This window comes from Dendrobates tinctorius, unplaced genomic scaffold (genome assembly GCF_039654945.1).
Source record: "Dendrobates tinctorius isolate UK_male_01 unplaced genomic scaffold, ASM3965494v1 ptg000183l, whole genome shotgun sequence".
In the NCBI taxonomy this organism is placed as follows: Eukaryota; Metazoa; Chordata; class Amphibia; order Anura; family Dendrobatidae; genus Dendrobates; species Dendrobates tinctorius.
In genome coordinates this window covers 7,374,777-7,388,244 of record NW_027361850.1, presented here as the reverse complement: position 1 = coordinate 7,388,244, position 13,468 = coordinate 7,374,777, and the positions used below count along the sequence as shown (strand labels likewise).

The 13,468-nt window shown below is 48.5% G+C and overlaps 1 protein-coding gene across 8 annotated transcripts in view; it reads left to right on the top strand.

Annotated features, from left to right (window-relative positions):
* The window catches only part of BSDC1 (BSD domain containing 1), a 68,000-nt gene that overhangs the window by 11,525 nt on the left and 43,007 nt on the right, over positions 1-13,468 (top strand). For all 8 annotated transcript variants that reach the window (XM_073551991.1, XM_073551990.1, XM_073551986.1 and 5 more), the window contains exon 5: positions 1,512-1,566. In XM_073551991.1, the coding sequence (XP_073408092.1) occupies positions 1,512-1,566 (55 nt within the window). The remainder of the gene's footprint in view (positions 1-1,511; positions 1,567-13,468) is intronic.

Genomic DNA, 13,468 nt, shown 5'->3' with positions numbered 1-13,468 from the left:
TGTAAAATATTGCTCTCAATAAACGCAATGAAAAAATGCAAACAGCCTAATTTAGCTAAAAGGTGCAGAAGTCTGCCTCATCAAAATTTCACTTAATAGTCATCATGTGAACTAGGGTTTTCCCATCTCAGTGAATGATGGCGTTTTTTAGAAAATTCTATTATATGGATTATACCAAAATTCTGAAGGAAAATTAAACAGCAACTCTGAGGTTTTGCATACCCATTATTTACCATTTTAATGCAAAAACACCACTCCCCAGTAAGTTTACCCCTTTTATTATACATTTTTATATACATGTGAAAAGAGGTAAGTATAGACAAGTACAATAAACATGAGCAATACAAGACACACACAAGTACAGAAGGAGAGAGGACCCTGCCCGCAAGGGCTCACAGTCTACAGAGCCTTTTTACTCAATACTCTACAGCTCTGGTCTCTTCGTTTTTTGCGGGAGGTCACCAGCTCATCCCATCTGACCAGGAAATAGCAGAATCTCCCAGGAATGTATCTCATTCAGCTTCTGCTAACTCCTGACCTCCTCTCTTCTTCCCGAACTGCAAGAAAATAATCCGTCCCTCAGCCCGACTAATAGACAGATAAATAGAGAAGCTATTTATCTATGGATTATCATTCCAGCCACATAAGAAACAGCAGAGGGCACGACAACAGATGGAAATTTAATGTATATACAAACCCAAACACTCTTTTTAATGGATATTTATTACAGGTGCACTTTTCACACAAATTCTATTGCTTTTTGAACAATATTTTTTTTTGTGGGAATACCCCTTTAAAGGAAATCGGTCTTCAGGTTTTTGCTATTTGATCTGAGGGAAGTATGAAGTAGGGACTGAGGCACAGATTTCAGGGATGTGTCACTTATTAGGCTGTGTGCTGTTTCAATACAATGAGTGTTTTATCACCGGGAGGTTATCACTGCCTGGACTACAGCTCAAGTGAGTCTTGGTCTGACCCCGCCCACTTTTCTGATAAGCGTTGACAATATAAACAGAAAGCTGTGGTGTGGGCGGGGTTAGCTTTCTGAGCTCTGCCACATGTTACATCTAGAAACTCTTGATTGTGTCACAACTGCTGCACCCAGTAAACTAAGTGATACATCGTTGGAACCAGGATCTCTTTCCCTACATTATGCTGCTGTCAGATGAGGTAGCAAAAACCTGGAGACAGATTCCATTTAATATAATAATCACTGGTGCTCTGACCTCTGAACCAGCATTGATCCTGAGAATGAAGGGGTCAGAGAGCTGCTTCAGCATTGTGTCCCCTTCATATTTCCTGGCCATCGAGTTGTGCAGGGTAGTAGTCAACCTCATTCACTGAAACTCCCTATGCGTATTCATATTCCATGATGGGTCCTTTATAATGTTTAGCTATAAAGTGGAGCTGGGCAATGGGAATCTCGTTCATCCATTCATGTACTCCACCTGACTCTGATTTTAATTTCATGAGGATACGCTCTTACAAATCTGTTTTTCTTCTTCTCACAGGCACGATTATACAGTTTGCAGTCTGATCCAGCTACATACTGCAATGAACCTGATGGTAATTTATTTTTAATCCATAATATGGCTGGCGTGTACATATAATTCTGGCTACAAATCTACTGTTATCAGGATATTCCATGCCTTAATGCAAAGTGACATGATTGCTGTCTGCTGTGCTTGTCCAATCAGAGTGGGAATCTGGCCTTAGCCGAAACTGATTTTTGGGGTGCCGATGGTTTGCTAATGAAGCAGGGGGCCTAGCAATGGCCTAGCGTCCACCATCTTAGAAAACCCATTAGGCCTGGACAGAGGCAAGGGTTAAAAGGGTGGTCCGAAACGATATTTGAATTTCAACCTAAATGTCTATGTAATTTATTATAATGTTTCTAATATACTTGAATTAAACGTTCCCTACCATTCCCACTCTATCTTCTTGCTTATTTATTTTTTTTTAAACTTCCGTTCAAATGACGTTTTGTCTTAGAATCCCTAGTGCATGTGGGAGCTGAGGCTGCAGTTACTGACTCTGTGACAAAGTGTCTTCAGTGACGTCCTTAAATTTATTTAATCACATGAAAGATATCAACAAAGGATGCTGAATATACTATCCATTGCTACATGGTTGCAAACCATTGGCAACATCAAATTTAATGAAACAGCATTCATACAAGTAGCCATAACATACAGTGAGTACGGAAAGTATTCAGACCCCTTTTACATTTTTCACGCTTTGTTTCATTACAACCATTTGGTAAAGTCAAAAAAGTTCATTTTTTTCTCATTAATGTACACTCTGCCCCCAATCTTGACTGGAAAAAAAACAAATGTAGAAATTTTTGCAAATATATTAATGAAAAACTGAAATATCACATGGTCATAAGTATTCAGGCCCTTTGCTCAGACACTCATATTTAAGTCACATGCTGTCCATTTCCTTGTGATCCTCCTTGAGACGGTTCTACTCCTTCATTGGAGTCCAGCTGTGTTTAATTAAACTGAAAGGACTTGATATATGCTGATACCGGGGGGGGGGGGGGGGGGTGGCTCCGGTCCCCGTGCTCTGAGGGGGCCCACCCAGATTTACGCTACTGTAAACTGTATCTGCTGCAGAGCAGGGAGAATCGATCATCTCTCTGCCGCTATGTTCTCTTCTCAGCCACAGGACCTGTGATGAGGTCACAGGAGGGGAGGAGTTGAGGTCACATGATCAGGGGCCTCACTGACTGTATGCACTATGCAGGACTCTGCTGTGCTGGTTGTCATGGTACACTGGATGAGGAGAAGTTTGTGTGGGGTAAGGAGGGGTTTACCGGGTGCATGTAGCAGAGCCGCGGGTGTACAAGGTGCACGGAGCAGAGCCGCGGGTGTACAAGGTGCACGGAGCGGAGCCGCGTGTGTACGAGGTGCGCGGAGCGGAGCCGCGTGTGTACGAGGTGCGCGGAGCGGAGCCGCGTGTGTACGAGGTGCGCGGAGCGGCGCCGCGTGTGTACGAGGTGTGCGGAGCCGCGTGTGTACGAGGTTATTTCTCTCTCTCTATAATGTAGCCCCCTTCATATGGTATAATACAGCCCCCCCAAAGAATACAATGTAGCCTCTTCAGAATATAATGCTGCCCTCCCTTATATGGGGTATCCTGCTGCCCCCCCTCATGAAGGGTATTATGCTGCCCCCCCCCATCATACGGGGTTTCATGATGCCCCCTCCTCATGCGGGGTATATCATGCTGCCCCCTCATACGGGTATCATGCGGCCGCCCCCCCTATACGGGGTATCATAACCATGCAACCAGGACTCACAATATAAATTAAAAAGAAAACTATACTCTCCTCCTCACTCCCACGCTGATTTCGGCGGCGGCTCTGCTCTGATGTCAGGAGCTGTGCTGCAGTCAGACCGACACACAGCGGGGACGCGATGAAGTGACGTCATCGCGCACCGCTGTGAGGGTAATGATGGGAGAGGGAGCGTCACGTGTCCCCCACTTCTGGGGGGCCGTGCTGACGCCGCAATAATGGAACATATATATATGCAGCACGGTGGCTCAGTGGATAGCATTGCAGCCTTGCAGCGCTGGAGTCCTGGGTTCGAATCCCACCAAGGACAACATCTGCAAGGAGTTTTTGCGTGGGTTTCCTCCGGGTACTCCGGTTTCCTCCCACATTCCAAAGACATACTGATAGGGTATTTAGATTGTGAGCCCCATCAGGGACAGTGATGGTAATGTGTGCAAACTGTAAAGCGCTGCGGAATGTTAGCGCTATTTAAAAATAAAGATTATTATTATTTTTGGCGACAGCACGGTCATCTGCTGAGGTTCTCTGTTTAGGGGCCCACTCAGAAGTTTCCCCCCCCCCTGAACCAAAACCCTAGCTACGCCTCTGCCACAAGGCAATAATTCCTGGCCAAATACTCATTTTGATATCACAATACTGAAATAGCTTTGCGGTACCAAATTAATTTATATATAATATTTTATCTTCTAAAAATTCCTAAATCATATACAATAAACAAAGTTCAAAAACACAAAAGAGATTGGTGAAAAGGACCCTGCCAGCAGCGTAAACATAAGTATGTAAAGGGGTATTCCAATCTCCCAAGATCCTATCCCAATATCTAGTAGGTGTAATAATATTAGCAAATGCCTCCAATTAGAATATAATTGTAATATAGTTCTGGTAACCTATGTCCCTTTCTCCTTCGCCTCATTGGGGGACACAGATACTGTGGGTGTATGCTTCTGCCGATAGGAGGCTGACACTAAGTGAAAAAAAGAGGTTAGCTCCTCCTCCGCCATATACACCCTCGCCCCTATTGCGGGCGGAAATCAGTTTTTTGCTTAGTGTCCATGGAGGCACACGTCTGTTTTTTTTTCTCCAGACTTTTTTCATTTTCTTCCATGAAGATGTGGCAGGGGCAACGGATCCTATTGAAAGGGTCCGATTTCCCTAAACCAACAACGGGCAAGCACGTGCGAGTGTCCCTCCACGTATCCTCTCCCGCTTCGTGGGACACAATACCGGACTTAGCTCTCACCACCCCTAGGTATTGAAACCATGGGCTGTACAGAGGCACAAGACTAGACCGTGCGGCCCCCACTGCTCCACCATTGCTTAGACTGCGGTGCTGCAAGGTGGCGGATGGTCCCTCTCCTCACCCCCTGAAGGGGTTAGATGGAGCTAGGGTGCCTGCACCGTCCTATTTTATTAAGGCCCCCCTCACATACCTGCGCTCAGGCTGAAGAGGATCATCGGTGAGGAGAGGGTCTGGGAGGGCTCCTGCAAAGATCTCCGGCGGAAGCCACCGACCATGCAAGGCTGAGAGTGGCTGGATCCGTCAGGCGGCGCTGCTCAGTTAGTGGCGCCATGTTTTTTTGTGTACCGCGCCCCCCCCCGGGTCGGGTAAGGGAAAAATGGAGGCCGCGGCTTCAGCCGGAGCTAGGCCGCGGCTGGAAGTCCCGCCCCTGGGGCTGCGCGTCACTTCCGGCGGCCCGTCCCGCACTGGGCGGCGGCGAAGAAATTCAGGCCCCGGCTTCGGAGCGCGGCTAGGCCTCAGAAAGGAAGCACCGCCCCTAGAGCGGTTTTTACATGCTGGCTCACTCCCACAGCTGGTGGAGCGCGATTTGAAGGAAGCAGCCAGGATGGGGGGGTGCAGGACTGGGGTAAGTGCTGCCCGAGAGGCCACGCTACAGGGAAAACGAGGTGCTACCTCCTCCCCACATCCCCAGCAACGGACAGATACGGCATGTCCGAAAAAGCAAAGATGCACACGTTCTTTTACGCTGCATGCATCTCTTGTCGGGCTGCGTTTCCGTGGGCGCAGAGCAAGCTATTATGTGAAGCCTGCGAATCCGAACGTGCCAAGGAGCCCTCCCCTGCGACCGTGACCAATGTGTCAAATCCCCCAGAGTGGGCCCTATCACTGTCACAGTCCATGGCGTCGCTTACGAGAGCAATAGAGTCCCTTCAAGCCCCAGATAGGGGCAGGGACAATGGCTCGCCGGCCTTAGAGGGAACCTCCACCTCACAAAAGCTGGCCTGCAGGGGCCGCTCTCACTCCAGGCAGACCCGGAGGAAACGAATCCACACGGTGTCGCCCAGTCCATCCGGTGCCTTGGCATCCGTAAGCTCTGCTTCTCGCTCCCCGTCACCAGTGGTTGATAGCAAGCAGACCTCAGATTGCGGCTCAGACGAGCCCTTGACCTGGACACTCCAGGGTCACGTGAAACAGTGGACAGCCTCATAGAAGCAGTCAATCAGACCCTGGGGATTGAGGATGATCCCGCAGCGGCTACGTGGCATTTAAGTGAGTGAAGCGCCCGCACAGAATTTTTTCCTCGCACCCGGAGTTTGAGGACATAGTGCAGCGGCACAGAGAACATCCAGACAAGCGTTTCTCGGGTCAAAAGGCGCTCGAAACAAGGTATCCGTTTGCTTCGGACTTCCGTAAAAGATGGATGGAATCCCCGATGGCGGATCCTCCGGTTTCGCGCCTAGCCACTAAGACCCTGCTATCCGTCCCTAGTGTTTCCTCGATTAAGGATCCCACGGATCGCCTTATAGAGAGCTTAGCTCGCTCAGTATATGAGGCGTCAGGGTCAGCACTCGCTCCCTCGTTCGCAGCAATTTGGGTAGCCAAGGCTATGATATCATGGTCAGAAACATTAAACAAGGTTGCGCAGGAGCAGGCTCTACGTGCAGAGATTTCGGAGGTCACAGGTCAGATGGCGATGGCCAGAGACTATGTAATCAATGCGTCTTTGGATGCGGCCAATTGCTCGGCACTTGCTGCCACTAATGCAATTTCTATCAGAAGAGCCCTATGGTTAAGGACATGGCGAGCCGATTCTTCTTCTAAGAAGTCCTTGACTTCCCTGCCTTATCAGTGCGGCCGCCTATTTGGGGAGAAGTTGGATCAACCTATCTCCGACTCCACAGGAGGAAAGAGCGGGTTTCTCCCTCAACAAAAGGTCAAACCACTTTTTCATGACCCGTTTCAGGCACGTTTTCGAGCCTTTCGCAACACCGGGTGGACTACAGCGGCCAATTCCGCCGTCTCAGGCCGCCCCAACCAGGATAGGGAGCGGCAGGTCTCATATAGAGCCAACCCATTGGGGAGAATACGTACTCAGCAGCCTAGATCGAGGGGATCCAGATCCCAAAGATCGTCGGCCAAATGACTCGAGGCCTTTACCAGACGACACCAGCAAGGTGGGCTGCCGCCTACTCTGTTTTTTCCACGTCTGGGTCAATGTCGCTCATGACGCATGGGTAAAGGAATTGGTGGCCTCAGGTTACAAAATAGAATTTGTCAGATGCCCTCCAAGACGGTTTTTTCTTTCCTGGCTTCCCAGGGTGGATGCCCAGGCAAGGGCTCTATTGGGAGCCATCAAATCGCTCCAGCGCAATGGAGTCATTGTTCCAGTGCCGGAACACGAAAAGAATCAGGGGTTCTATTCCAAACTGTTTGCGGTTCCCAAAAAGGACGGGTCTGTCAGGCCTGTTTTGGACCTGAAGCTTCTGAACAAATTCATCAGGATCAGACATTTCCGGATGGAGTCTCTCCGGTCAGTTATATCGGCCATGGAGCAGGGAGATTACTTGGCCTCAATAGATATCCAGGACGCATATCTGCATATTCCCGTTTTTCCTCCTCATCAGAGGTTTCTGCGCTTTGCCATCAGCGATCTACATTTTCAGTTCGTAGCGCTACCCTTCGGGCTAGCCACAGCTCCCGGTGTGTTCACAAAGGTTATGGCAGTTGTCATGGCCATACTGCATTCTCGAGGCATAGTAGTCTTGCCTTATCTGGACGACCTCTTGGTCAAAGGCCCCTCAATACGGGCAGGCGAGGAAAATGTCAACATCACGCTAGATACTCTTGCTCGCTTAGGGTGGTTGGTCAATGCGAAGAAGTCATCCCTTGTGCCAACTCAAAAGATCTCCTTCCTAGGAATGATTTTCGACACTCGCCGAGGGTTGGTAATTCTCCCTCAGGAAAAGGTGCTAGCACTCCGGCAGGGAGTCCGGACACTTCGTCAACCAGTCCCTCATACCATCTGATCCGGAGTCTAGGGAAAATGGTGGCAGCGATGGAAGCGGTACCGTTCGCCCAGTTCCATCTTCGCCCCCTGCAGCACGCCCTTTTGTCAGCATGGGCCAAGAATCCCTTCATGCTCGATCGGCAGTGCCGACTGTCCTTTCAAGTCAGGCAGTCGCTCGGATGGTGGTTAACCAGTTCCTCTCTGACCCAGGGGAAACCTTTCCCCCCCAGACCATTGGTTGGTGATGACAACCGACGCCAGTCTCCTCGGCTGGGGAGCGGTGTTTCGCCACCACACGACCCAGGGACGGTGGTCGCCACAGGAGGCTCGCCTCCCGATCAACTTATTGGAGATATGAGCAATTCGGCTGGCGCTGCAAAAGTTTCATCACTTTCTAGCAGGCCGCCCTGTCCGGATTCAATTGGACAACGCCACGGCAGTGGCTTACATAAATCACCAAGGGGGCACCCACAGCAGAGCAACCATGCGCGAGGTGGGGCACGTTCTGCAGTGGGCCGAAGCAAACCACTCGGTGATTTCGGCTGTCCACATCCCGGGCATGGAAAATTGGGCGGCAGACTTTCTCAGCCGGCAGGGCCTTGCATCTAGAGAGTGGTCTCTACATCCCGAAGTCTTCCGGCAGATTTGTCAGCGGTGAGGAACTCCTGATGTGGACCTGATGGCGTCCACATATGTCGCTCGGGCCAGGGACCCGCAGGCAATCGTTGTGGACGCGTTGGTTCTGCCATGGAACCAGTTTCGCCTCCCATATCTATTTCCCCCGCTGCCACTACTTCCAAGGGTCATCAAGAAGATCAAGATGGAAGGGGTTCCGGCGATTCTGCTGGCCCGAGACTGGCCCCGTCGAGCGTGGTACGCAGATCTAATACAGCTGCTCGCAGACGTACCTTGACGCCTACCAGAGCGCCCAGATTTACTTTCTCAAGGGCCGATTTGCCACCCGAACTCAGGGGCTCTGTGCTTGACGGCATGGCCGTTGAATCTTGGATTCTTACCCAGGCAGGGTTCGGGAGCAAGGTGGTCGCTACAATGATTAGCGCCCGGAAGCCTGCTTCAGCACAAATTTACCACCACACCTGGAAGGTGTTCTTTGCTTGGTGTCAAGGCCGCGTTGTTTCTCCGCAGAGATTCTCGATCCCCAACATCTTGACTTTTCTCCAGTCGGGCCTAGACTCGGGCTTAGCCCCAAGTTCCCTCAGGAGACAAATATCGGCCTTATCCGTCCTGTTCCAGCGCAGAATTGCTACCAATCTGCAGGTGAAGACTTTCATCCAGGGAGTCTCCTACTTGGTACCTTCCTATAAGGCGCCTATGGATGCTTGGGACCTTAACCTGGTCCTAAGTGTTCTGCAGGAAGCTCCATTTGAACCGCTTCAGGATATCTCCTTGAGGTACCTTTCCTTAGAAGTGATGGCCACTAGGAACACCACTTTGATCAGGCGGGTTTCAGAACTGGCAGCCCTATCCTGCCAAGCTCCGTTCCTCACTTTCCATAAGGATAAGGTGGTGCTCAGACCAGTCCCTCCTTTTCTGCCAAAAGTCGTGTCCTCTTTTCACATTAATGAAGATGTTGTCTTGCCTTCATTTTGTCCAGCACCGGTGCACCGTGTGGAAAAGGCTCTTCACACGGTAGACCTGGTAAGAGCCCTCCGGAGGTACGTGTCGAGGACGGCTCCCTTTCGTCAGACGGACACGCTGTTCGTGCTCCCCGAAGGGCGCAGGAAGGGACTCGCTGCCTCAAAATCGACCATAGCCAGATGGATTCGGTTGACTATTCAGGAGTCCTACCGCATTAGAGGCACGCCGATTCCAGCAGGGATCAGAGCGCACTCTACTCCAGCAGTGGGATCCTCTTAGGCGCTTCGACGGAACAGGTTTGCAAGGCAGCAACCTGGTCAAGCCTGCACACATTTGCCAAACATTATAATATCCATGCTCAGGCCTCGGCGGATGCGAGCCTGGGTAGAGGGTAGAAGGATTCTCCAAGCAGCGGTGGCGCACCTTTAAATGAGGTGCATGTAGCTTGGATCGGTGAGTCAATCTCCCACCAAGGACTGCTTTAGGACGTCCCACAGTATCTTTGTCCCCCAATGAGGCGAAGGAGAAACATGGATCTTTGTGATAACTCACCGTAAAATCCTTTTCTCCGAGACGATCATTGGGGGACACAGCACCCACCCTATTAGCCAGTTGGCTCTTGTTTTGCTTAAATTTATATGCATTTACTAATTTGATATAAGGGTGGTGTTTTTGGACATGTTGTACGTGTATTAAGGCTGATTTTGTTGTCCTCCTACTGCTTTAGCACCAAACTGATTTCTGCCCGCAATAGGGGTGAGGGTGTATACGGCGGAGGAGGAGCTAACCTCTTTTTTTCACTAAGTGTCAGCCTCCTTGCGGCAGAAGCATACACCTACAGTATCTGTGTCCCCCAATGAGCGTCTTGAAGAAAAGGATTTTACGGTGAGTTATCACAAAGATCCATGTTTCTTCATGTGCAAGTTATTGCAGTAGCTTAGGTAACCATGGTTATGACCACTAACAGCTAATTGTCACTAAATGAGTGGTCGGCTGCTATAACCGTACGTGACACAACTCCCCTGAGCAGCAGCTCTATTCAGTAGAGGAACTGTGAGCTAAAGATGCAGTTTTCTGAAACCTATTGATTTGACGCAGATTGGGACTGCAGGGAGGAAACTTTTTAATCCAAAGCTAAGATTGTTGAATACAGCAGCAGACAAACGCCCAGCTCTACTTGTATTCAAAATTCCTACAAGTGCTGCTTTAGAGTACCTAATTGTTAATATAGAACTGCCCCCTTAAAAATAAGGGCTATTGAGAATTTTTCAATATGTCACTTGTACTCCAAAATGGTGCCGTTCAAAAATACAACTTATCCCACACAAAAAAACAATCCCACAAGCACATACTTTGCAGAAAATATAAAAAGCTACAGCTGTCAGAATGCCACAACCATTGGGTAAAAAATGTGCGGTCCTTAAAGGGGTTCTCCAAAAATGTAATAAAATGGGGTTCCGTCGCATAGTTCAAATGGGCAGCCCGTCAAAGGAGCTGCATCATAAGCACATGTGGAAATATTTCTTCTCCTTGGCTATCTGAGGCTGGAGAAAAATAATCATTTGTCCTCAGTCATCCCAGGAAATGTATTTCTTCTGTTAAATACCTTTCCAGCAGTTGCTGTATTTGTGCTTATTATACAGCTCTTTTGACAGTTAAGACACAGGTCTTGTGAGCTGTTTGTTCAAATTGTAGCCTCTCTTGACATTTGACTATGATGACCTTCCATTTGAGTTTTGTGTTGAAGGACATTTTATTACATTTTTTGAGAACCTTTTAAAGGGTCAAACAGACTAGTCAACAACCCCTTTTTAATATGACAACCAAATGGGCTGAATAAAATAAGTGATTGCTGACCACGGGTCATTATTATTAATTGTTTGTTACACTAGATGGAGGCCTGATGCTATCGCATCAGGAAGGCGGTAATGTCACGATGGCGGCAGACTTCGCAGCGTTGAGAATCTTTGCCCACCATGTGCTCACCCACCTATCCACTCTCTCTTTCCCCATGTGCTGACTTCTCCCGTCTGTGCTATCTTCTTTGACTTGTCTACCTCATGTGCTATCCCCCTTGTCTGCTGTCTCTCTCCTTCCTGTGCTGTGTTCTCCCCTCATGTGCTGTCCCGTTTGAGCTTATGTGCGTGTGGCAGACCGCGCTTTTGAAACTCGATGACATGGACGGCTGTGGTGACCTCTCCAAATAAGTCATTGTTGTTGTCTGCTAATAGAGAATCAGGTTTAATTTTAAAAACGTGCCACCAAGTCTCCCCTATGTTCCACACGTTGCCACAGTTCTAAATTTTGTGTAATCTCAGCCCACTTGGGATTGCATGTCATGGTGACAAACAGATCTGGTCGTCCATACTTTGTTACTGTACACATAGCATCCTGGTAGCGCTGTTGCATGTTTCTTGGACTTCCTTCAGAAGATGATGGTAAAATTATTGTCTTTCCAATTGGGATGCCCTTTTCAATAGATTTTTTATGTTCTTGTAGGAGGCAGTAATCTTCCACTTTTAAATCCTTCTGGTGCATTCTGATGTAATGTAGACGAGTTGCCTCGATTTTAACATATGCATCAACCAAATTTTGCTGTGTGAGTTTGCCACCATTGAATAGTGGATTAAATCCCTTCCTGACCGATAATACAAAGCTATAGTACAGAAGTTGAGTTATTCTTCGGGAACTATGTCCCTGTTGTTTTAGTCCGTCATGCCAACCTTGGTCTCCATACAGCTGATCGCGGTGGCGGCGTGTTTGCGACGGTGTTCCACAGGTGGTACCACGCAAGAGGTGGCGTATACAGTGTGTGTGTGTGGTGCGTACGACATATACAGTGTGTGTATGTGGTGCGACGGTGCTCTGCTGGTGGTACCACGCAAGAGGTGGCGTATACAGTGTGTGTGTATGTTGCGTACGGCGTATACAGTGTATGTGTGCGTGGTGCGTACGGCATATAAAGTGTGTGTGGTGCGTACGATGTATACAGTGTTCCGCTGGTGGTGCCGCGCAAGAGGCTGGTACCATCAGCAGTTTTCATATTGAGACACCCATCACTTGAGTGTCCCACTATGGCGGTCGTTGAACTTCTGCCGCTTGGAATTCTGGGATTCTGACACATTTGGACGGAACAGGATGTGAAGACATTACAAGGTAAGTATATATTAAGATGAGTGCTGCCTTTCTGGGTCCGTCTGATAGAACTGTAAGGCTGCAGCGCTCGCATGACATAACATTCCAAGATCACTGAGGGAAATTGCACCAATGGTCAGAAAACAATGTATACTTTTTAATTTCTGCTCTTTGGGGCCTTTAAAGGAGGTTGCTCAGTAGTAGATAACTCCTTTAAGTTGTTAAATAGGACTTATCGTGATGATATTAATGTTTTTGTTTTTTTTAATCAATAGCATTTATATTGTTAAGATCCAAATATTATCAAAATATAAGAGAAAAAAGTCCTATGGAACACCACTAAATACGTGATTAACCAGTCTTGCTGCGGAAATCGGGTCCAAACCTCCAGTGGCTCAGCCCCCGTCCACCCAGGCTTGATAGGAGCTTCTCTACCTGCAGTTCTAACCCAACTCCAACATCAGTGTGGTTGGTCATTCACACTTTTTAATTGATCATTAGAAAACTCATTTTTATGGGCTATTGCTTTTTCTACTAAAATGCATACTCATGCCATAATGACAGGTCTTCTTTAACCCCTTAAGAACGACCACCATACTTGTACTGCTCTCATTGGGAGTTGGGTGTATGGAGCAGTTGCAGGAGATGAACCCTCACCATTCCCGGCAGATGATGGCTGTGTTATTAAGCCATCATCTGCCTTAAACAGCAGCAAATGGAGATAACCGTTGCCCTCTCCTGTTAACTTGTTAAATGCCATTGTCAATCTCTGACCGTGACCTTTAGGCTGTGTTCCCACTTTGCGTTTTCTAAGCGTTTCTGCCGCGTTTTTCCCACAGCGGAAACGCTTACAAAAAATGCATTCCCATGCAAGCCTATGGGATTCCGCAGTTGCTGTGCCCATTCTGCGGATTTTACCGCTGCAGAATCGCAAAGCGGTAAAATCCGCAGCATGCTCATTATTTCGGTGGAATTTTTCGCCCACTACGCGCTTCATGTGCGGATGGTACCCAGGGTCTGAAGGAGAGGATACTCTCCTCCAGGCCTTGGGTACCATAATCCTGTTAAAAATAGATTTAAAATAAAAAATAGTGATATACTCACCTTCTGGCGGCCCCCGGAGCCTTCCCGCCTCTCAGCCACGCTGCCAGCATCTTCCCTTCCCAGGGATGCATTGTGTGAATCA